We start from the raw sequence: 25,410 nt of genomic DNA, 5'->3' as shown, positions 1-25,410 counted from the left end.
AATGAACTCCAATGCCAAGATTTATAAGGCCTACCAATACTGTACATAAAAATGAATTTTCACTTTCAGCAAACTTTTGATTCCTTGCAATTCACAAACAACATTAGCACGGAGGGAATTGGAGGAAAATCTTTAGAGTGATGCCTTCCTTTTATAGATTTTTCCACCTAAAGATGGAATCCTCCTGTGGCCAGTGTAGGGCTGAAGCCAGGTGAATGCCAGGCTGCCTGCCATACTGTTTTACCTCATCAGGAAGATGGGGACACCAACCGTGATGGAACAGCAAAGAGAAATCACACATTTCATAATTCAAGTGCACCCAGGCCTTAATTGCCTTTGTTTAATGCTCCTGTGTGGCATGTATTAAAATTCCATGTTTTTTCTGTTGTTTGTTTAACAGCTCTATGGAGATATCATTCACATGCTGTACAATTCACCCATTTAAGCTGTACAGTTTCTATGGCAGTTTGTGTATTAATAAGGTTGTGTTAAAAGAAATAAATCTGAGAGAACGAAAAAATGGAAATAAAGTTTTTGTAAATAGGGAAGGGAGGGCAGGGGTATGGGGACACAATGAGAACCAAGACCTGTCATGTAAAGGTCCAAGATCCCAATGATGAATGTAACTGTACTGTATACCTAAAATGTACCAATAAACTCAATGAGAAAAAAAAAGGTTGTGTGTGTATCCAACAGCTCAATGGAGTTTAGAACATTTTCATTGTCCCACAAAGAAGCCCTGTACACATTCCCTTCTTTGTCCCAAGGAGCTACCAGTCCACACTCTGTGTGTCTTTGGCTTTGTTTTTTTATTCTGCACACTTCATGTGAATGCAGTCTTGTACCTGTTTCTTTGTATTGGTTTCTCCATTGAGCATAATGTTTAGAGGTCATCTGGGCTACAACTTGTATCAAGGCTTCATTCCATTTTTGGCTCATATTCCACCGTAGCCAGACCACATTTTGTTTACCTCTTCTTAAGACTGTTAATGAATGTTTGGGTTGTTTCCAGTTTTTGCTTCCTATGAATGGTGCTGCCACAGACATTCATGAGCAAGGTTTTTGAGGCAATATATTTTCAGTTCTCTTGGCAATATTCCTGAGGATGATGTAGTCACTGGGCCATATGGTTTAACCATTTGAGGACATGCTGGACCGTTTTCCACAGGGGCTGCACCATGTTTCATTCACACCAGTAGTGCATGAGGGCTCTGATTCACCACTTCCTCCCCCACCCTGGTTATTCGACTTAAATTCAGGTGTGCAGCGGTATTTCATTATGGTTAGTACTTCAGTCACCCTTGGAGTGCTGCACTGCAGTGTGCAGCCCAGCTCTGTCATGAGAACGGGACACTCCCAGCCCGTTTCACACGTGGAACTTTGCTTTCCAGCTATGGCGTGCTGCTGTGGGAGCTGCTCACAGGAGAGGTCCCCTACCGAGGCATTGACGGTCTGGCTGTGGCCTACGGGGTGGCGGTCAACAAGCTCACTCTGCCCATCCCATCTACCTGCCCTGAGCCATTCACCAAGCTTATGAAAGGTATGTGTGCTGGGCAAGGAAAGTCACTCGAGAACATCTGCATGTTTTTAACCAAAAAGCAATGCCTATACTGCCATTTGCAGTTATTTCTAAGTAATCATACTGTTTTAAAAATTAGAAACCTCATCTTTTAATACAGATTTGATAAGCTGAGCAACTGAAAGCCATCCGTTTTTACCAGTGATTGATTTCTGCAGAACCCAAGTGAGTGACAGTAACACTTTGCACTACTCTGAGTAGGAGAGAGGAAGCTGGCACAGACCTGAGCTGGGTGCATCATTGGCCATGCTACATTCTACTTGATGAGCAGAAATGTTTTACAGGCATAACCCACATGGCTTTGCTATAAACTTGTAAATTTGATCCTTATCTTTAAAAAATTGCTAACTCTTTGTGACCAGCAAATTGACTTCATTATCAGGCTATTTCCTCAACTCCTATTGTGATTATTATAGCATTTGAGAGACTTCAGTTTTCTTAGGTTGAATTTTATATGTATGTAATTCCTGTCAGTAAGTTGCTGCAGCAACTTAGGCCTCTGGGGCACACAGTTCATGGTAAGGCCTGGAAAGCGGATGTGTGTGTTTCCAGTGCTGTCTAACACAGACAGCAGCAGCCTTGCCTACGAATGATCACTACGCACTCTGGTGTCCTAGATACTGAGCGACATAAAGGATGTGAAATCACCACACATAGTTCCTTAAGAGCAGACACTGGATATGTGAACTTCTGGTTTACAGAAACAGATTTTAAACTGATAAACAGTTCATAGTAAAACATACCTTAGAATCCTTGCTGTCTTAGAGGTTGCTGGCACCATGCTGACAGGGGAACTTCTGTTGTTTCTCGTTTCTGCAGAGTGCTGGGAGCAAGACCCTCACATTCGCCCGTCGTTTGCCTCCATCCTGCAACAGCTGTCTGCTATTGAGGTGTCTGTGATGACTGAAATGCCCCAGGAGTCTTTCCATTCCATGCAAGATGACTGGAAGCTGGAAATCCAACAAATGTTCGATGAGCTGAGAACAAAGGAAAAGGTGCGAGAAATATTTAGTTATGTATTATATTCACATCTTTAAAAATTATATACAAAATAAAGTGCTGCTAGTTAGCATTATTTTACAGTATTTTCAGACATTAATATTTATTGACATGCTTTCTTTCAGTTTAAAAATAAAAACAAAAGTACTCGATGTGTATAATTGAGAGGAAACTTACATGAAAATTTTTTCAATGTAAAATTAAGAAAAAGAATAGCATAATACACTGTTTATATACATTAACCAGTTTCAGTGATTGTCATTTTTTAGATCATTTTGTGCATTTCTTTTTCTGTTATCATTTTTAATACTGGCATATTTAAAACCAATCCTAGATTCATGTTATTTTACCATAAGTTCTTCAGTATGCATCTTTAACTGAAAGGAGTTTTTAAAAATAATTTCCTTAACATTATTATGTAAAAAAATAGCAGTGATTCTTTAATATCATAATTGTTCCACATCAGATGTGACAAAGATGTCTTTTCATTGTGTGAATCAGAATTGCACAAGGTGTGTGTGTGTTTTTTTTTTTTGTTTGTTGTTTGTTTGTTTTTTTGAGACAGGGTCTCACTATGTAGTTCAGACTGCTTTGGAACTCACTGTGTAGCACAGGCTGGTCTCAAACTCGCAGAAATCCTCCTGCCTTAGCCTCCTGAGTGCTGGGATTACAGGCGTGTGCCACCACATCGGCTTGTGTGTGTTGTTTTTGGTTATGCTTCTTACAGCACCTTTGATGGTGTTTCTCCCTAATTCACACCTCTTATTTCCAAGACCATCGCATTGTTGGAAAAACCAGCAAAGTGAAAATTTTGAACTCTTTAATATATTGCGTTAAGCTGTGCTTGTCTGTTAAGAAGGGGAAATATAAGCCCAGAAGGTAAATATCCAGAGACTGCAGTTACATCACCACCTGCAAAGTCAAAGTGCAACTGGAAGACAGACTGGTGGGAAGTGAGTTGAGCTAGTATGGTCCCTTGAATGTTAGCAGATGCCATGAAAGGGCACTGAAGCACCCCAAAATCTAAGGTATGCTTTCAGGAGTAGTGTTATTTGCTTTAAAGACATTTTTTTGTGGTACTTTAGCATTTTGATGAGTCAGGGTTTATTCTTGTCTGAACTGTATAATTGCCCACCAGTTTCAGTTTTGGTTTTTTTTTTTTTTGTTTTTTTTGTTTTTTGGATTGTGTAACAAATGCTTTTGCATATAGTCACAACGTGTTATGTAAAAGTACAACGTAATAAATTACCTTATAAAGTTATACCCAGAAAGGAATTTCATACCTGAAAGGGCTTTTAGACAAGGGGGGTACAAGATGTAATCAAAATATATAGTGAATGTTTAAATAAGATTAAAGTAAAAGACACATTACCATTAATCTATCTCAGAATTCTCCCTCTCAAACATACTTAGACCGTTGTTTTTACACTTTATGGGTGCCTTGATGTCCTGAATCCATTTGTAATGTTTATGTTTTCTATCAAATAAAAACATTACAGTGTGTTCCCATCTACCTTACTCACCAGATCTGGCCCTGTGAGACTTCTGGCTCTTTTCCAAAGTTAAAATAGCCACGAAAGGTAAACGTTTTGAACAGATTCAGGATTTTGAGATGGCCGGGACAGCCCGATCAGAGACACTAGTAGAGAGGACTTCTAGGGCTGCTTCAGAACGTGGTGAGAACAAAGGGATAAGTGTGCTGAGAGCAAGAAGGAATATTTTGAGGGAGATGAATGGCAGTTGGCTTTCACTGTAATTTTAAAAATTTAAATATTCACTGGAGTTTTTTTATCATACTTTATATGTTGCCTGTTGTCCCAGTGCTCAGAAGTAGCAGTGGGACGAATGCCCCAGGGACTGAAGTCTGGTCTTAGACGAACGCCTTGGGGACAGTCAGCTTCACTGCTGCCAGCTTCCCCCTTGGGAAGGAAGGCAGAGGCTAAACAGGACACTTACATGGAACACACACTGGCACCTGCAGCCCTCTGCAGTCGTGGCGAAAACCCAGAGCTCCGAGCCAAACACTGGGCCACGCTGGGACTCAGCTGTGTGTTGCCATGTGGGCTAGGACTAGGGCTAGTCCCTCTCTGTGTTCCGAGGCAGCAGGGTCACAGGAAGCTTTTCTTTCCAGGTGGGGTAGGCTCAGGTCAACTCTGCGTGCGGAGTCCAGCGTGCTCTCCTGCACAGTAAGTGCTAAGCGAGCGTGGTTCTCGGGAGGAAGAACATGGCCTCAGCTGACCCAGGTAGCGCAGACTCCCTGCTCCACCCAGACCTGAGCACCAGAGGAGGAGGAGAAACAGTAGAAGGAGGAGAAGTGCCTGCAGTTCTCTGTGCGGTCATCCATAGGCTCTGTGGAAACTTTTATAGTTTTGGTGACTTGAAATGATAAAGACTGAGTTTTTTTACACTTCTCCAAATTATTTTTAGAAATTCTAAAATTAGGTGTTTAATCCCAAAAATAATGATTTTTAGAAAAGTAGTAGAAAATAATTTTGAGGGGGGAAATGCTTCGAGTTACATATTTAAGTTTGGAAGTGAGATTACTAATCATAACTTATTTTAATCTATTTGATTATTGCTAATTATTTTTAAAACTGCAGGATATAGGTGTGTTGAGTAGCTCTCCTCATATGCAGTATACCAATGAAAACATGCTTTCAGGGTCACTATTCTTTTGGCGGATTTGTCAGTGGAGTCTGGTTTTTTCTTTTTCTCTTGATTCTTATGCATCGCACCTTGAGAGAAAGCCTTCACAGTATCTTGTGAGCTTTTTTATTTAGTACCACAGAATGCATGACTTTTTTTTTTTTTTTTTTTTTTTTATTTTTTTTTTTTTTTTTTTTTTGGCTTAAAGATTTCTAACTGCATCTTTCTGATGAAGAAAAACCCCGGGTGCGTGCCCTATCTCCCTTTCTTGTTCACTGATTGCCTAGCGTAGGAGACGGCATACTTGGAATTCATGGTCAGTAACTTGGCAGGGCAGCCTCCCCAGAGACCGAGTCCTCCCTAAATTCCTGCTTCTTATCTCTGTGTGTCTGTCCTGGTGCCTCCTGCGCCTGCACCTGTCTTGGCTGCTCTCTGAAGGAAAGCATGTCGTCATTAATGATTAACCTCCACAGCCAGGAATCCGGATCGGCATCACCAGAGTAGTATGTGCCAAGCAAGCAAACAAGTATCCACGCTAGTCCTCTCAGCCACAGAAGGCGCTTTTTGTGTGTGCTGCTTGATTTCAAGGTACTCAGAAAGGTTCTGCTACCCCAGAACCTTTCTTTTTTCGTTTTATTTTTGGATTTTAAAATTCATTCATTAGGAAGATTACTTTGGCTGCTTTCACTTTGTTGATTTTTTTTGCCCCATAAAATCTTTAAAAAGTAGTTCATTCCTGAAATTGTTGGAAGGGGATGCATATTTAGATTGGGACCTAGAAATTAAAACTCGTTCCCGTAGTTGTAACACAAAACTCCTTACTGAATGTGTTGCCCATATGTCACCCTCATATCATCTCGTTTAACAGTAGTGAGTTGGTTGGATGTCAGTGCTCCTGAAAAGTAGTATCTTAGCAAAAAGGTACACATGGCAGGTTAGAAATTGTAAGTTGGCTGGAAATTGTCCTCTGTTCTCTCATTTACTGCAGTAAAGTCTCCAATTTGGCTAAACTATTTGGAGAAGTTTAGTTTTAAAAAAAAAAATTACAGACCGGGAGCCATGGTGCACACCTATAATCCCAGCTGCTTGAGGAGCTGAAGTAGAAGGACGATTTTGAGCCCTACATGAGCAATTTTAGTGAGACTCTGCCTCAAATAAAAAGGGCTGAGGGTGTAGTTCCTGGGATAGAGCACCCAAGTTCAGTCCCTAGTACTAAAAAAAAAAAAAAGAAAAAAGTTTTTAAATATGTAATTTTAAAAAAGTAATAGTAATTTATATCTAGCATAGAGTAATGAAGCAGTAACTGATCTGATAAGAATTAGCTGATCTATATAAGCAGAAGCAATTGGTAACCTCAAAGATAAGCATTTTTTTTCAGCAGTTTTGTGTACACGATATATTTAGAGAAAATAAAGCTGAAGAATACTTGAAAGCAGAATTTCAATCTGCTTTGGTAGAATCACTGTAAATTCAGGATCAGTTCCATTCCAATGAGTACATTTTTGTTATTGGAACTCCCTGTCTTTCTTTCCCTCTTTCTTGCTTAATTGTGGTGCTGGGAATCAAACTCAGGGCCTCACATGTGCTAGGCAAGTGCTCTCCACTGAGCTACAGCTGCCTCTCTGTCTCCTTTTGATCTTCTGTTTGTGAAAGGGTGGTTGTGTTTGCTTTACAAAGTTGTGCTGACAGATACACTGGAATTATTCTTTAGATCCATCTGTAAAAAGCCCAAGGGATAGCAGAGAGAACTGGTGCTTTTATCCCTGGCGGGCTGTGACTCTGGGTGGACCGGTACCCTTGGGGACCTGTTTCAAGTGTTGCTTGGTCATACAGAATAGGACGTGTTTGCCCAGCCGCCTGGGCTCCCACAGCACGCATCCCAGAGCTGCACCTGAAGCACATCTGCAGTTACCAACTCAGTGTGGTCTGAGGTACACAAAGATTCCATTTGCCTGAGCAGTATAAATAAAAGCTTGCAAGTGGAGCCACCACCTGCCTCACAAGCGCAAGGTCCTGAGTTCGATCCCTGGTACTGCAAAAAAATGAATAAAAAAAAATTTTTTAAAAAGCTTGCAGATGCCTTGATTGTTGTTTCAGTGCTAGATTTTGGAGCAGGGCAATCTAGAAGAGAAAGTAGGTTAGCACGCTGAGCGATAGTGACATCTCTGGTAAAGAAGAGGACACTATAGAAATGAAATACAACGGGGGATTTGGGTTTAAAACTTGATAGAATTCTCTGTTTTGCTATTGAATATTTTTTCTCAAGTATTTTTGAACTCAGAAATGTCCTATTTCTTAAATGTCCATACTTCTAAAACCAAAACCAAGAAGTTAAGTTAACGTTAAGCTGTGTCTCATTGTCCCTTAGCTCACTCTTGGCACATTAGCTGTGCTTTTCCCTTACTCTCCACCAGGGTGTTTTATTCCGCAAGCAGACTCCTAAATGCCTATGCAAGTCCCGAAGTGGAGAAGCCTGAACCTCAGGCTTTTAAGCTGCAGTAATCATCCTTTAAGTAATTGAGCTTTAGCTTTGGGCTGTATTTTAAAGTATTTCATACATTTCTGTGTTGTGTATTAATGTATATTTTACATGTTAGATGATTATAAAGGCTAGAGATGCAGAGAGGGAAATGTTAAAATCGGGTTTTAAAAAAACGTGAAGCCTCTGTCTGATAATAAAACCTGCTCAGGTGGGAGCCTGTTCAGAGGCTCTGCTCCCTCTAGACGAATGGGGTGTTGGGAATTTCTTGGCTGTCGCTGCCCTGTGCAGAGAGGACCTGGGCTAGCAGGGGACCAGTGGAGGACAGGGGCATCACCTACTGGCCGTGCTCCAAAACACCGTGGCCAAGGGCGCAGGTGTGGGGCAGAAGACCTGAAGTGCCATTCTGCTGCTGAACAACTTGCCAGTGTGACTGTGTTGCAGGAGCTGCGGTCCCGGGAAGAGGAGCTGAGCCGCGCTGCCCTGCAGCAGAAGTCTCAGGAGGAGCTGCTCCGCCGCAGGGAGCAGCAGCTGGCCCAGCGCGAGATCGACGTGCTGGAGCGCGAGCTCAACATCCTCATCTTCCAGCTCAACCAGGAGGGGCCGCATGTGAGGAAGAGGAAGGGCAAGTTCCGGAGAAGCCGGCTGAAGCTCAAAGACGCACATCGTATCAGCTTGCCTTCAGGTATGAGCTGTTTGCAGTCTTGTAAGGATTTTGCATGACGCCCGTTTACTAAGGTTTGTTTCAACTGAATCGGGAAAGTTGGGGAAGTTGGGTTTTGCAACAGAGAATGCAGTACATGTGTCAACTGGCCCGCTCAGCCTAAGGGTTTCCCTGTGTGCTGCGGCTCCGTGCCCGCTGCGCTCTCTCAGATCTCCTTCCTTCTGAGCTTGAAGCCCGCTGTGCAGGGCCAGTGGTATGTGGCCTTGTGCATCGTCAGTAGTCGGTACAGTTGCCGCGCTCGCAAGAATCGGAGGTAGTTATCCTGTGGTCTCTGAGCTTTTTCGGGACAGCATCTTCAACGCGGTGTGTTCAGTACTGCAGTTACATTCCTGCTAGTGAACTGGGTAACTGTGGGAAACTCTTTACACGTGCTTTTAAAAATTGACAGTAATACAAAGGGATTGCTAAATCCCCTCAGTACATATGCACATTCAAGCCCTTTAGTAGTACAGTAGGAGAAGCCAAATGGAGTAGAATGTAGCAAACATTGTACCCGCTTTTAGGGAAAGCTAAATACTCTCACTGTATTTTATGATTCTTTGTAATGCCATGGAAGGGTGGTGACAATATAGAATGTCTGCTAAATACCTGTGCCTATCTCTTTATTCATTATACATGTATCATATGTGTGTGTGTGTGTGTGTGTGTGTGTGTGTGTTTGTGTCTACCTATAAGTGCTTTTACTCATTCTGGTGTTTTCCTAAAATGATTATTAGCAGCGTGGACCCTTGATTTAAGTAACGGTAATGACCGTTGTTTTTTGGGGTTTTTTTTGTTTGTTTGTCTTTTGAGACAGGGTCTCACTATGTAGTCGAGACTGACCTGGAACTCACTATGTAGCCCAGGCTGGTCTCGAACTCACAGTGATCCTCCTGCCTCAGCCTCCCGAGTGCTGGGATTACAGGCGTGCGCCACCACACCCTGCTATGACCGTTGTGTTTTACATGAAGTACGTATAAACTACCCGGAAGAGCCCCCGGAGATCTCGCAGCACCCTGTGCCCTTTTAGGTGATCGCATGTTCTCAGTAGATCAGACGTTTCCGGTATGTGTATCTCACATGCTGTTATTTGATTTGATGAAGTGAGACTAGGCTGGGGTTACATCTTACCTTCTACCTCTCTGGGGAGAAGAAATAAAGCAGGTGTTTTTCCAGGTTCTCTTCCCAGGTTTACCTTTAAACCAGGTGCTTGGAAGGCTGCTGCCAGGACTGCCTTATGTGTGTCAGCCATTGTTAAAAACTAGGCTATTTTATCTTCAGTGAGATGAGTTCTACTCTCAAGCGTGGGTGATGGAAAAATTGGGGGAAGATTGGATGTGGGTTTCCTTCTCCAGTTCCCACCCTTCCTTCTCTCTGCATTGTGACTATATTATCCTAATTAATATTCATGGTTTCCCTCAGGAAGCTCTGGGGAGTGAGTGATAAGCATCTGATGGGAAAGGAGATAAAATTTGGAAGAAAGAATTGAATTATCATCCCAGTGGTCCTTTTCTTGTCAACGATAGGGATGTTAAATTTAAAAAAATTTTTTTCAATACTAGGAATTGAACCCAATGCGTCTGCACAGAGCCATATTCTGAGCCCTTTATTTTATTTTATTTATTTGAGTTAAGGTCTTGCTATGTTTCTTGGGCTGAGCGTGAACTTGAGCTTCCCCTGCTTCTGTCTCCTACAGTGCTGGGATTACAGGTGTGCACCAGCACATCTGGCTAAACACAATTTCTTAGGGTTCCTGGGATCCTACTTTCACTTTCTTTTCTTCTCAAATGTTCCATGACTGATACCTTGAATTTTTTCAAAGATGACTGAATATACTTGACTGTTTTTGCCAGATTTCTTTTATTCCTTGGTTGTACTACTTAACATTTCTTTTACTGAAAAGAAAAGTGATATTTTAGTTACATATTTATTTACTTTGAGGCACTTAATAAAATATTTCAATTAAAGCATACCCCCCCCCAATGTATTGCTGTTAGTACCATCCGTTGTGAAAGAATTAAGTCGCCTTCTGGAATTTAATAAGGCAGTTGCCACTCCATCCCACAAGATGGCGCTGCATTGCTATAATCCTGGAACTAATGTGGAACTCTTTTCATCTTGAAATCCTCCAGCCCCGTGCACAGGTGGGCACACATACCGCGAGTTTATTCATACACGTACATGCACGCACATATATACTCACACACACGCACTCTTACTTGTATAGTACCCAGAACAGGGCTAAGCATACTATAGCACAAAAAAAAAATGATTTTTTTTGTGTGTGCCTTTTATTCAAGGGAGTTAGTTGTAACCATGTGGTAGAAAATTCCTTGTGTCATCAAATTGTAGCCTGTTTAATAGCACATCATCCCAGAAGATACATCGAAGAGGCTGGCTTTCCATGCAGGGTTTCCCATAGTGTGCACTTCTGTGTGGAACTAGCTTAGAGTGCTTCTCTATTCCTTAATGTTTGTGCCCTCAAGTATTTCAACACTATTTGATGTGTCTAATTCGGTTCACTTGTAATTTTGTCTCCTCACAGTCACTGATGATTTTTAGTTTTTAATCTTACTGTCGAGGATGGCTATAACAACTTACCGCTAGAAAACGCAAATGGTGCCTGGTTACCAAATGAGGCAGATTAGTGCTCAGGGCATAATCTTGGACTGAAAGCTTAAACTTAGACTTTGTGAGTATTCCTAATATTTTTATTAGAATCTGTAAAAGAAAAAAGTATGGTGACAGGTTTGGATGCTGTGACCTCTTAAATCACTCCCTCTGTGCTGTGTTTATTTTGAAGTTATGTTTTTAGGACATGTAAAAGCAGTGCAGAGATATTTTGGACGCTGTGGGAGCTGGTGGTGCATTCGACCCCTTCAGAAGGCACCAAAGCCCACCCAGATGGCCACCCCTGGACGTTACCCGCGTGGTATGTGTTAGTGACTAGATGGATGTGTGTACAGGGAGAGAGCAGATACCTCATGCGCTTTCTCTAGAAGACAGCACTGCTTTTATGGAGAAGTGATTGTTCCCATGGAGGCCACAGGATCTGTACGAATGAGAGCTCAGTGTAACTGATCCAGACACACAGTGCTTCCCCAGACCTTGCAATGGCCGTAAACAGAACTCTGAGCGCCCATCCTAGAGGATCCAGAGGGAACAGTTCAGTGTTCATTTCCCCAAATATATAACTGGGACAGACTCTGCTTCACCCTGCTCCAAGGACAGGGATGTTTACAGTAAGGTCTGTTGTGTTTGAAACTGTAAAGAACGCTTGTATTATAAGCACTCGTATCAGATGTTTCCAGATGCTTTGAGAATGTGTCTGTGGTGAAGGTACCTCTAGTCTTGTCCTGCTGCTCACTGGGGCTCTTGTCTCTACCTACCGTAGTCTCTTGTCCCACCATGTGTCCCCTGCAATGTGTCCTTAAACACTGTGACCCCAGGCCCCCCTCGGTTCACAGCGAATTGGCTCCTTAGTGGTGACAGACAATTCAGGGGCTGCCTGAACCTCTGTAAATCCCTTCAATCCAAAGTAGTTTCTTCCCAGAGTGTGACTGTTTCTCCCTTTTACTACCACCCACCAAATCCAATCACTCATCCTCCTGAACTGTTTTCCTGTGTCTATTCTTTCGTTTGCTTAGACGGCTCTGCCCTGCTCAATTATTTCCTAAGTTCTAACCCTACACGTGGAGGGAGGTGGAGTCCTGTCTGGTCCTTTTTTTTCCATCTGCTTTGTCCTCCAGACCTCCTCCAACCTGCTGTGTGTGTCATACAGTTAACTTTAAGTACCAGTTTGGTCTGGTTGATAAGCTTTACATAACTTTGTCATTCAACAAACACTTGAGGGTCTGCCCTGTACCGAGTATCAGGGGTTATGATAAAATAAATAGAGTCCCTGCACTAGCCTTATTTACAGAGAAAATAGTCAAAGAACGGTTTTTAGATCATCTATTACGTGCAAGGCCCTCGCCCCATCTGGAGGGCAGCATAGCGGGGCCTCACTCTGGGGGTCTCCACCACAGAGCTTTCACAGCATTGGGGGAAAGTCAGGCCTCTGCTAATAATTAAACACGTGCTTACTGACTTGCTGTAATTATTAACTACTGTGTAGGACAAATAATAAGGTTAGTGGAGATGATGGTCAGTGTTTTAAAGAAGTGACATTTAAATTGTGACTTAATAAGTAAGACTATGCCAAACACGAAGACAAGGAAGAAAACAGGAAAAGGAAGCTTGGTTACTTGCAAGAATTGAAAGAGACCAGTGTGGCTCAACCAGAGTCTTAAGAGTGCATCCCACAGGTCTAAACCAGGCCATGCCTGCTTTTCACAGCCCCGGAGCTCAGTGTGGGCTGCATATCTTTGAAGGCTTAAAAAAAAAAAAAGACAAGCAGCACATCTTGCACCTGATAGCGTATAAACTTGAAGTTTCGGTATCCATAAAGCCTTACTGGAATGCTTTCTTTGGTGTATCTGGGCTGCTTTCTTGGTGCTCTGCAGGGCTGGGTAGTTTCAGCAGGAGCCTAGTGAGTGACGAAGCCTAAAATAGAGTGCTAGGGGCTCACCCAGGTGCAGCATGGTGTGAGAGGGGCAGACGCGATGAGAGAAGGCCAAAGCAGCAGGAAGGACCCAGACTCACAAACCTGTGGGGGCCTGCAGGGTTTGTTTCCATTTTAATGTGTAACATAGGAATCATGAGAGACACTGCTTTTTTTTCCCCCAGTACTGAGATTGAATTCAGGGCCACTATTCTGAGCTAATCCCTAGCCACTTTTATTTTTTATTTTAGGATAGCATCTCCCTAAATTGTTACATTGCCCAGGCTGGGTTCAAACTTGGTGATCCTCCCGCCTCAGCCTCTGAGACTGCTAGAATTACAGGTGTCATAAGATGCTTTTGAAAGTTTTTAGGTAGGTGATTGCCATGGCTGCCTTGCGTTTCAGAAAGTACATCTGGCAACTGTAAGGTGGACTTGAGGGCTGAAGGTAAATGTGAAAGGGCTGTGGGAATGTGAGACAGGCTGTAGGGTGTTGTGATAGCCAAGGCTGAGAGGATGAAGAGAATGCAGACAATATTAGCATTTATGATTATTCATTATATCCTAAGTCCTGTGCCAAGTACCCTTGATCCTTGTTTAATTTTTCATAGCAGTTTTGTAAAATAGGAACAATAGGATTTTTCCATTTTTGTGGGCAAATGTACTGAGATTGTTTTCCACATTCACATGGCTAGTGTAAATTCAAAAGATTCAAATCCAAGTTTGCTAGCCTTACAATCCAGAATATCAACTCTTCCAGAAGAAGAATGTATAACACAGAATTTGTAAAATATTTTGTTTAATGGATATGTAAGGCTAGGGAAAAGATTTTTATCAAAGAAGTTTTTGTTCAGATTTCTTGCATGAATTATTGCATAGATGTCTACCAAATTCTGTCTCTTCATCTCAACTACTACGTGGTGCAATAAAGGTCTTTAAAGTATAATTTCCAAAAAGGTAAATTATAACTCTTGGAAACAAGAAGCAAACATGATGTCTCAAAGATTTTCCTCAACTCATTAACTAGTGATAGATAACCAGATAAAACCGGTTCCAGTGAACATTTAAGAAGTTAAGTCTTAAAGGAATAGCAGGATTAGATTGCAAGGTTAAAAACACATCCCATTAATGCCTGATATAGCAGTAAATCGTTATTTATGGGATTGTCTTTTTTACCAGATAGAGATAATTTACATTACCAGACAAAATCGTCAAATTAACCTTTGCCCCTACTGAGTTGTAAACATAGCCTAATTGATAGGAAATCTGTCATTGGAAGCCCAGCACTGTACTGAAGGAAACCTGGTGAATTCTTTTGCTCGTGTCCAAATTTCCATGAATTTTTCTGTCCCCTCTTCCGTATGTTCGCATGGTCATGGCTCATCTCTGCCACGTGCCATTTAGGTCACAGTATATGAGATATGATTAACCGATACAGCAAACATTTAAATTAAAAAATTTATCACAGTAAAGACACATTTCCATTAATCCCCCCAAAATTCTCCCCCTCTTTTCAAACACGCTCCTCCCATCCTTCTTGCCACTTTCTGAAGCAGTTCTAAAAGTCCTCTTTCGTGAGTGTTCTTAGCTGCACTGTTACAATGCCTTGATGTGCTGAATCAACTCAAAACATTTATGTTGCATGACCACTTTGGCTTTGGGGAAGAGCTCGAATCAGCACTGTTAGATCCCATGAATAAGGTGGATGAGGACAGGCCGTGATAGTTTTACAAGCTTGCCTTTCTGTTGGATGGCACTCAGCAGCAGCATTTACTGTGTTGTTTTAAAATAACATCTGGGAAAGATACTCAAGAAAGAGGACTTCCAGAACTGCTTCAGAAAGTGAAAAGAATAATGGGATAAGTGTTCAAAGGAAGAGGGAGTATTTTGAGGGGATCTGTGGCAGTGTCTTTTACTATAATACTTTTTTCATGTAAACATTCACCATATTATTTGATCACACTTCATAGCTCTCATTCATTGAGTTCACTGGCCACAAAATACCTTGAAGCTACATTTTCTGTCTTGTTACCACAGCCCCGTGCACTATTGTTGCTCCCCATAATAGGAGTGTGATAGGCTCAGAACACTTCCTTACTAGCTTCTGAGCCATTGTCTTTTACTGATGGACTCAAGACTCCTTTAAATCCAGGGCCTCCTAGTTCAGTGTTGCATGTGAGTGCCTCTGACTGAATACAGGTAACTGATCCCAAAAGACTTTGGCTTCTGCATGAAATGGGGGAGATTTCCACATATGTGTGTCTGATTTTGTACCTAATGATAACCTCTGAAATACTGTCTCTTGACTTGAATCCTGAATCGAAGGTAAAGAAGAAACCAAAGTCAGAGAAACTGACCCTGAAATCTATTTCCTGGTTACTTTTGGTAGTGTTTGCTTTTATTGCTCAGTGCCTGGCACATGGGGATGGAATGACATGAAATCATGTCATACCTGTCCTCCCTCCCTTCTGCTGTATCCAACAGACTTCCAGCACAAGATCACCGTGCAGGCCTCCCCCACCTTGGACAGGCGCAGGAGTTGGGACAGCAGGAGCTCCAGCCCGCCCAGCAGCCCCACCATGCTCCCTCGCCTCCGGGCCATTCAGTGTGAGTTGTCTTCTCTTGATTTCACTCATTTTCTTGCCTTTGATTCAAACGAAGAGAAATGTTATTACAGCAAGTTTTACATGAGTAGGTGACATTTAACAGGTGCCTCAGCTGTTTGGGAAAGAAAATTTAGGTTCCTTAGGCCATTTTCCTTATGTGCACAGCCACCTATGATCCTCAGATTCTGTGCAGTTGGTGCCGGGAGTGGGAGTGGACTCCTGGAACCAAAGCTTGGGGATGGCTTCATATCAGTCCCCCTTGCTTTTTTTTTTTTGTTTCTCTTTGAATTTGAGACAAGCTCTTGCTAAATCACTAAGTTGCTCAAGCTGGGCTTGAACTTAAAAGCGCTCCTGCTTCAGCCTCTTAGAGTACGGGGATTACAGGTGTACTCAACCACCCCCCTCTTGCGTCACCTTTTTCATGGTGCTGATGTTGGCTGACAGTGGTGGTCTTTATCCAGTGACATCTGACGAAAACAATAAAACCTGGGGAAGGAACATGGTCTTTCGGCAAGAAGATTTCGAAGATATAAAAAGGAATTTCAAGAAAAGAGGCTGTACATGGGGACCAAGCTCAATTCAAACGAAAGAAAGCACCGATGGCAGAGAGAGGTACGTGTGAGGGCCAGGGGTGTCTGGTGACCGCTGTGACCATGTGGTACCTCGGCTCCCGTCACTTTGGCCAGACCTAACTTTCAGAAAATAACTAGATTAGTACAGTGATACCAGAATATCACTTTAATTTCCTAGGATGAATTTATCGTACTAACTGTATTAAATGATTATTTAGTAAGTAAACAGTTTCTCTGGCATTTTGTTGTCTTGTTTTAAGGTTTTAGTTGTACTTTATTAGCTCTTCCAAATTCAAGAGTACAAATGTCTTTATCTTGCACCTTTAAAAATATTGTTGACCTGTGTCCCCCAAAACCTAGTCTGTATGTCATGTGGCTCTGTTTTATGACAATGAACATCTTTCTCTTAGGGTGAGGCCTCTCTCTGACGGCAACAGTCCTTGGTCATCTATCCTCATAAAAAGCCAGAAGACCACACCTTTGGCTTCCCTCTTTGTAGACCAGCCAGGTAAATGCATCGGGATACAGACTGTGCTCGTGTTAGACTTCACATCTGTGTTCTCCAGGCTCTGATGTCATGGTCTCCAGTGGTCCTTAAAGGAGCAGAAAGAAGGGTGACTGGCCAGAGGGCTCCTGATAGCTCCGATTAAGCCCCAGAATTGTTTTCCATTCAGTCTCTATCAGCAGAAAGTGATTAGGCTCTATGTGGTCTTTTTTAAATTTGTAATTTTTGATTTTTTTGGATCTTTGTGTTTATTAACATTTTTTCCATTGTGTAGTTTTTAAAATTGTAGTAACTATTTGTTTTTGTTTTTTTTTCTTTTTTTAAAATTATTGGTACATTTTAGGTATACAGTACAGTTACATTCATTATTGAGATCTTGTACCTTTACATGACAGGTCTTGGTTCTCAGTTTTTCCCCTTGTCCCTGCCATCCTGATTTTTTATAAATTCTCTGAAACAGTACAGTTACATTCATTATTGAGATCTTGTACCTTTACATGACAGGTCTTGGTTCTCAGTTTTTCCCCTTGTCCCTGCCATCCTGATTTTTTATAAATTCTGATGATCTTTTTTTGGGGTTTTTTGTTTGTTTGTTTGTTTGTTTGCTACCGGGGATCGAATTTGGGTCCTTGCACTTGTGAGGCAGGCAGCAGAACCACTGAGCTAAATCCCTGTTCTTATAATTTCTGATTTTTGACAAGAAAGATAATATCACACTTACTTATTTAGTTTATTTAGTACACAAGATGGCCAATGTGGGAACACTCCTTGAGCATCCTTCTGAGATGAGGTGGGGCTCTTGTAATATTACTATTTTGTGGCCTGAAGTTGTTTTTTTTTGGTATTGGGAATCAAACTCAGGACCTTGTGCTTGTGAGGCAGTGTGGTGCCACTGAGCTTAATCCCCAGTCCTGGTGGCCTGAGTTTAAAGAGATGTTTATTAACAAAGAAAAACAACTGTTCTTTATACTGGACAGTTTAAGATGGTCATTTGATGCTGTGATAAGTTCAAAATGTTTTAGCAAAATATGATATTTCTTGGATTTCTTCTGAGTGACATAGTGCTTGTATGTCTGTGTGTGTGTGTGTGTGTGTGCGTGTGTGTGCGCGCACGCGTGCATTTTTGTACAGTGATGACTTTATTCCCACAATCATTTCTGTTAGTGATGCTGGCAAGGAACAGTTTCCTGAAGAGTAGGAAACATCTCATTTCCTTGTGGGCTTGTCTGTGGGGAACTGAGTTGTAGGGTCCTGGAGACTGATCCCTCGGAGTCTTCTGATGAGACATCTGCCAAAGTGAAAGGACTCCTTGTGCTTTGACTAGAATATTCATGAGACTCTAGTTTTATTTTACAGTATAACTTAAGTGATTTTTTAACCATCAAATGAAACCACGGAGTTTGAATTTATATCTTTCTTTAGGGTCTGGTGAAGAGCCAAAACACCCTGCTGATGGAGAAAACAGAAAACCAAAGCAAATGAAGTTGCCTGGTCAGGCCTACACTGATCTACCTCTCTGCAAAGATGATCAGAGTCAGAACCTGGAGGAGGCTGAGGGCTGGGCAGAGGGACCCACAGGAAGCTCTGCTCTGGGCCCCGCTCGGGGGGTGCCTGTGACCAATCTCAGTGGACCCCACAGGAAGAAAACGGAGTCTGCCCTGTATGGGTGTGCAGTGCTGCTGGCGTCGGTGGCCTTGGGACTGGACGTCAGGGGGCTTGGCAGAGCAGAACCTGCGGGAGAGCTGCCACCTGAGGGGGACGTGCGGATTGAAGCGGGAGTCCTCCAGGGGGCCCCCGGGCCATCCCCCATGCCGCTGTCTGCAGGCAGGGACCCCAGCAGCACCACAAGCCTTCTCTCCACGAGGTGCTTGCCACAAACACATGGGGACAAGCCACCCCTGGGCAGCACCCAGGTTCCTCGTGACACTGATTTGTGTCCGGCTTGTCCAGAAAGCACCCAGGAGCTGGCCCCGGGGCCAAGACTGGAGACTGATCGCAGAGTGATGGAGAGCCTGCCTGCCTCCTGCTCGGGGCAGACACGTGATGGGAACGTGCCTTATTATGGTCCCCCAAAAGACAGAGCCTCACATCACAGACAGACCTCGTCGGACGGAAATCCTTTTCTGACTCCACGTAGGTTACGTTGGTGGTTGGGGGCGTGGTACAAACCACCACTGCAGATCCTGGCTGAATGCTCCTCTTTCCCTAGTAATTATATTTAATAATGTATTGATGTTCACGTGGACCTCTGAGTTTTATATTTCTCTTTCCTTTGATTTTAAATTAATTATAACTCAGATTCTGGGAAAAGTGTCGTTAAATGTCAGCAATTTTGCTGCATAATAGCACAGTAGGGAGAAAGGGCATGTGGAGAACAACTGGCCCCCACCCTTGGCAGAACAAAGGAGTTTAAGCAACAGAACCGTATTTTCTCACAGTCCTAGAGGCTGGAAGTGCAAGGCCAAGTTGTAGGTAGAGCTGGTTTCCTGTGAGGCCTCTCTCCCTGTGTCTTCATGTGGCCATCCTCTATGTGTGTCTTCCCTGGTCCCCTTATCATAAGGACCCCAGTCACACCGGATTAGGGACACCCAGTGACTTTTTTTGTGGGGGGGATACCGGGGATCGAACCTGGGACCTTGTGCTTGTGAGGCAGGCAACAGAACCATTGAGCTAAATCCCCAGCCTTGACTATTTTAATTTAATCACATCTCTCGAGGCCTGCACCTTCTGATAGTTAAATTCTGAGGTGCCAGGCATCAGGGATCCAGTATTTAGGTTCAAGGGGGCACAGTTCAGCCTGAGACAGCAGGAATCACACTTCTATGCATAACACATTATACCTTCCTGTGAGGTTTGTGCTCAGGTGTGGAAGCTCTGAAAGAAAAGTCAGATTTTCCAGTAGGTTTTTCTAGTTCATTGAACAAGGCTTAAAGGCAGTGTAAGCTTGCTGGTAGCATTTTGTAAATGAAAAGGCCACTCTCATGTAAATGGTCTCTTCATTTTAAGGAAGGCCTGACTGATTATACATACACTATATATGCCTAGGTGCAGAAGCATGATTAGAACTCATGAAAAACTAGTGATTTATCCAGGACCTCACTGCAACAGTGCTGTCAGGATTTGTACCTGACATCTCCCTCTTTGTTATGGGGAGCTGCCTTCTTTCCATTTCTAAAATTCAGTGAGCATTCATGCGATTGGATCTTGCTGTTGTGTGCAAGGTGGTGGTCACTGTGATATTTCTGAACTTTAATGGCTCTTTAGTCTGACCTTTGAAGAGGTGCTATGGCTCCCCATGAGAAACAGTTGATTTGGAGCGACAGGACTAAGGTCCAGGTTTCAGCTGTACATCTGTGGACAGGTAATCCTGAGCAGTTATGTAACCTGCTCCCTCATCTGAATGCTTTTAAGGTTATCGAGAGGTTGCAGTCAATAGCAGGGAAGCTGCCTGGGCTCAAGTTTGCTGTGTGATGCTGAGCGAATCCCTTACAATCCTGTCTCCATGTACTCTGTAGGCCTGGGGTGATAATCATATTGAAATGACTAATAATGTGCTTAGTTAATCTCTACTCTTTGTAGAACTGTGACAAAAATCAAGGGGCACTCTGCTCTCAGGTGGTACTCTGTATAAGGGTTAACATTTCTTTTATATGTGAAGATAATCGCAATAATCTCATACACTTTTCATGAGCATTAAATGAGGTCATATATATATATATATATATATATATATGAAAATGCCTTTTACTCATAAATTGAAAATGATATGATGAAGTTGGTTATAAAGATTTATTAAAATTGAAATTTCTTTAATTATTGTTTATTCTGCTTCATCTCCTAATACTATATTATTCACTGTAGTTAGATAAATTAGTTTGTTACCCCTTTGTTAGTCAGTAGAGTATTGGTCATTTGTCATTGCACAAGGAGAAATCCTATAGCACAATACTCTCATACACAGCGTTTCTGGTTTTGGTTTTGTTTTTTTTGTCTTACTGGGTCAGCTCTTCGTACAAACAAGAGGAGAGGTACAGGTAAGATCCTGACCAGTGTGAGGCCCACTATTAAAGTATTCATCCACTTGAGTGACCATCTGACTTGTTTTCTTTCTGAGGTTCATAGTTTCAGAAGTGATTGTCCTTCTAACTGTACGTTGTCTTGTGACTCTCTTCTCACAGGTGTCCCCGGAGCCTCTGCACTACCACACTCCACCTCACCTGGCTCTCACGGTGCCCTGCTGAGCCAGGTCTCTCCTGACCTGCATGGGGCTGTCACGGTCCTGCTGCAGCCTGGCACTGTCTCCCTGAGAAGTCCATCAGATGTGCCAAGGGCAGTTCCACGCAGGGCACAGTCCCAACCTGCGCGGGCGGCCTGTGGTGGTGGCCTCACAGGGTCAGGCCCCGCCTGTGTCCTGGGTACCCAGGCACCTTCCTCACTGGATGCCAATGTTGACGGGCAGAGCAAGGACTGCACAGGGCCTCTGTGCAGGATGAAAAGCCCAGGTCAGCGGCCGTCCATCTGTGCCCTGGAGAAGGAGTTTCTGACTTAAATGCCTTTGCTGTTGAAGCATTTCTGTTTCAGGTGAACAAACGCAGACACTTTGTGCCTTGAGCTGTGTTCTCTTCTTGTACGTTGAAAAGCTGCCACCCAGTGACTACATTGGGAACAGACACTAACTCCAGAGGGACGCATGACTGCTGTCCAGCTTCTATATATCATGTGCTCTGGGTCCTACCTAGTAATTTGAAATACACGGAAGTTTAAACCAAAACATGTGCCACAGGCAGAACTGTGCTGGGTGAAATCACCTTAAGCATTGTCCTTTTTTTTTGCTTCTGTTCATACATGTTTTCTGTGCATAGTGATTCTGTTCACTGTAGAGGACTGGTACAGGTACAGAACACATTTCAGTTCCCTTCTTTTAAGTACTGTCTTAAGGGCTTGTTAGTTTTCATATCCCCCCATGAGCACATAGTGGGGTTCTGATGACACTTGTCTTTGCTGCCTTCCTTCCTTCCTCCTTTTTTTTTCTTTTTTTGGTACCAGGGATCAAACTCAGGTCCTTGCACTTGTAAGGCAGGAGGCGGAACTGCTGAGCTAAATCCTCGGCCCTTCCTCCCTTTTTTCTTTCCTTCAGCTCGTCTTTTTTTTTTTAATTTGTACAAAAGAATGCCAAAAAATAACTATTGGTGTCTTGGTAATGATAATGTGATATAAGAAAACATACCTATTTATAAAAAAAAAATCTGTTGATTAGAACAGATTTAGAGTCCTATTTAAACTAAAACTGTACTGTAGACTTCTGATGCATAAATATGTCCAAGTCTCTTCTCAATTATACAACATTTCACTTTGAGAAGCTTTACTGAATGTAACTTAGGAAAGTTTTGCTGACTAACTGCTAAACACTTTGTCCATTAGAACTCTACAAGAGGTGCTAGAGATCAGCGATTCATGGTCAGGACTGCTGCCCCCGAGGGAGCCTTTGTTGACTTGGTGTCAATTCCAAAACTTCTTCATTCTCTGATAAATTCTTTAGTCTACTGGAATCTGATGTATGATTAAGTTACACAAGCCTGTGCTCACAGATCTCTTGTATTATAAACATTCATGTCATATAATTTTACTTTTCTCTACTTGCATACACAATCACTCTAATCCAAAGATGAACACTGCCAACTCAAAGGATTACAATTGTTCAACTTTGAATTCTTTTTGTCATTGCTTTACATTTCATTTAATTGAGGATGTTAGACATCTATTGTAATACACAATTATGGTGGAAATGACTAGTATAGATTATTTCCAGAATTGAGTTTGTACAATGTGTCTTGGAATATCAGATCAGGATTTTAAGTGAGTTAAAGGTATTTGTGGATGACTTTTATAATCGTACAAATAGACTGCTGGAGTACTGGGATGGAAAATATACTACAAGAGCTTGAGGGTTTTGCCTGGGTTTCTTATCTGTTGTGTTTCTCTTCTGTCACTAGGTTATGGTTGTACCAAATGCAGACAATAAATACTTTAAAATTTCCATGCAATGAAGAGCTAAATTACAGACATTTTTGCTATTTCATTTAAAATTGTAGCTTGGTTAAGGTTTGCTCAATTGCCGTTGCAGAAACTTAAGGTAAATTGAATCAGGTGTGATGATCATTTGGTCACCACACAGAAGTGTCCCTAGGCCTGGAAGAATGGCACTCAGCACAGGGGCCATAAGGAAGCAGCCCTGCATTTTAGATTCTTGCAGTAAGTCTTGGTACTTACCACATTTTGTAGTGCTATTGTCTCTTCTATAATTTGGCTTCACTTGTGAGTTGTTATTAAATAATATAATAATGATTTGGTTTCCTCAAAACTTCGTCATATTTGACATCCGGCTGGCTGCTTAATACACAGTAATTTGGAGGGTGTAGCTTCCAGCTAAAAATAGTCGATTCATGCCCTAAATAATTGTGCATGAGAGACGGTGTGGAGTCTGTTCTCAGTTCTGCTCCTGCCAGGATCTCCCGTGTGTGTGTGTGTGTGTGTGTGTGTGTGTGTGTGAGGTGGGAGTGGGGTGTTCTTACATGTGTATGTGAAGTTTGGCTGTAGGAGACACTTAGGTGTGAGTGGACATGGTGTCCATCTATTCTGTCCCTCTGTGGTCTGTCCTAGCTCCAAATCAGCTCTTACATTTATGATGAGGTTAGAAATAAAGCTTTGTTACTTAGGTAATTGCAGTAAGGAGATTCACTCTCACCTGGTACTACAGATAATCATTGCTGTGATACTTGTACATTTGCAGTTTTTTTCTCTGTGTTAGCCCACTTGGCAGAATCTATTTTCATATGACTTAATAGCTCACCGGAAGATCAGTGAAGCCGATTGCTCTTCCTGAATAACTGAGGTGCTTCCCTGCAGAAACCGGGGAGGCATGGGCCTGGTATGCTCTGTTATGAAGTCTGTGAAAGCGATGTTTACATACATTGTCTATTTTTTTAATAAAATTTTTAATAGCTGGTCTGTTTGCTCCATGGCTTTGATCTACTCTTGATGATTGTGACACTGATCTCTAATGGTTATTTTATATTCCATAAGGAAATACGTGTTAATAAAGATGAGTAGTACCTAATATGTCAGGTAGTTACCCTGCTAGATTCATTGAATTGAAGGACACTGAGTTGCAGGATTGAAGATTGCAATAAAAACTATAAGGAAGTATTTTATTTAAAATGTTTGGTTTACATGAGCACTGAAAAGTTGTGTTTTATGGTGAGAATTTGGCCACTGGGTTTTTTTGAAGACTACCTTTGCAGAGCAGAGTAAGGAAGAACTAAATCTCCACTGATGCTTTAGGAAGGTGAGTAATGAAACATCTTCCTTGTTAACCTATTCAAATTGGAAGAATTTCAAACACCGCCCAAAATGTTGCTGAGCTGGGATAGAGATGGTAGGATTGCATGAAAACCTATAGCATCACCCCACCATGTAAGTGCGAATGAAATTTAACATCTGTGGTGCATCTGCCAACTATCAGTGACCTTCTTAGTTGGCTCAGACACTTCCTGAAATTCTCTGTGATGAGACTTGTAAGGCACCCAGTAGGATTCCTAGTCCGTTAGGTATGTGAGGAGGAGTTCATGCATTTTCAAGACCCAGCCTGTGTCATGTCACCACCGTGTCCCTGTCACACCTGTTGTAACTGTACACAAATAGGGATCACACAGCTATGTGTGCACTTTGCAGGTGGCATCTAAAGTCCAGGTAGTACCTCAGAAAAAAATTAAAAGGTATAAAAATAAGTGTATGCTTATTTAAAACTAAAGCATTATGTTAACTAGCAGTGGTTAATATGGGGGTGGGGGTATTCCCTAAGAATAAAATGAAATGGTGCTGAAATAAGCACAGAAAAGAATGTTAAATATTCCTTGTTTTTCAGTAAGCGTTACTGCTAACGTGCTCAACCAAGGTAGTTGAAAGAGTGATGCAAGCTACATGTGGATCGTGAGGGACCTTGAATGCCGGCCTAAGGATCTGGCACTGTATTTGGCATTTAAAACAAGCAACCATAGATTGTAATTTGGAGTATGTATTAGGATTTTCTAAAGAAACTGACCTAAGAGCATAAATATCTATAGAGAGTGCTAAAAAGTTGGCTCGTGTAATTGTGGAAGCTGCCACGTGTGAATTTTGGAAGGGTTGATGTTGCAGTTTGTGTTCAAAGGCCATCGACAGACTGCAATTCCATGATCAACTCAGCAGGGATGGAGCCTTCTGAAGTCTTCTTGGCTTGCAGATGGCCATCTCCTCCCTGTGTGCTCACATGGTTGTCCCTCTGTCTGTGTCCTCATTTCCTTATTTTAAGAGGACCCAGTCATACTGAATCAGAGCCTACCCTAGTGACTTAGTGACCTCTCATGAACTTGGTTACCTCAAAAATCTGTCTCATGTTCTGAGGTGCTGGGGTGGGAGCTTCCACATATAAACGGGAGGCACAAGCTCAGTGCATTAGCATGTCACATGTTCAACATGACAGTGATTTATACAGTCGTTCAACCAGGAAGAACTTCAGGACATGATGTCAGCAGATCTTACAGCAAAAATGAAGGGAGCCAGAATTGATGAGACGCTTATAGCCCACAGATTGAGCACATCTGGCTGCAGAGGGAGAAAAGGGTCAGAGTTTGGCTGGGCAGAACAGCTGGCAATCTGGGGGACTGTGAGCCATAGCAAGAAAATAAACAGAGGCTGGCGCTTCAGTAGTGTGAGGATCTGGCTCTGGACAGGCTGTTTG

General features: G+C 42.4%; 1 protein-coding gene across 1 annotated transcript in view; it reads left to right on the top strand.

Moving 5' to 3' along the window:
- Positions 1-21,693, top strand: part of Map3k21 (mitogen-activated protein kinase kinase kinase 21) — a 39,443-nt gene extending 17,750 nt beyond the window's left edge. Inside the window, exons 3-10 of the mRNA XM_010622009.3 lie at positions 1,392-1,540; positions 2,399-2,574; positions 8,148-8,388; positions 15,433-15,555; positions 16,016-16,166; positions 16,537-16,634; positions 18,054-18,764; positions 20,810-21,693. Of these exons, the coding sequence (XP_010620311.2) occupies positions 1,392-1,540; positions 2,399-2,574; positions 8,148-8,388; positions 15,433-15,555; positions 16,016-16,166; positions 16,537-16,634; positions 18,054-18,764; positions 20,810-21,180 (2,020 nt within the window). The 3' untranslated portion in view covers positions 21,181-21,693. The remainder of the gene's footprint in view (positions 1-1,391; positions 1,541-2,398; positions 2,575-8,147; positions 8,389-15,432; positions 15,556-16,015; positions 16,167-16,536; positions 16,635-18,053; positions 18,765-20,809) is intronic.
- Positions 21,694-25,410: the final 3,717 nt, after the last annotated feature.

The sequence above is a fragment of the Fukomys damarensis genome, unplaced genomic scaffold, assembly GCF_012274545.1.
Source record: "Fukomys damarensis isolate Sample0158 unplaced genomic scaffold, DMR_v1.0_HiC HiC_scaffold_10, whole genome shotgun sequence".
Taxonomy (NCBI): Eukaryota; Metazoa; Chordata; class Mammalia; order Rodentia; family Bathyergidae; genus Fukomys; species Fukomys damarensis.
Note: the sequence above shows the minus strand (reverse complement) of the source record. Positions and strands in the feature narration are given on the sequence as shown.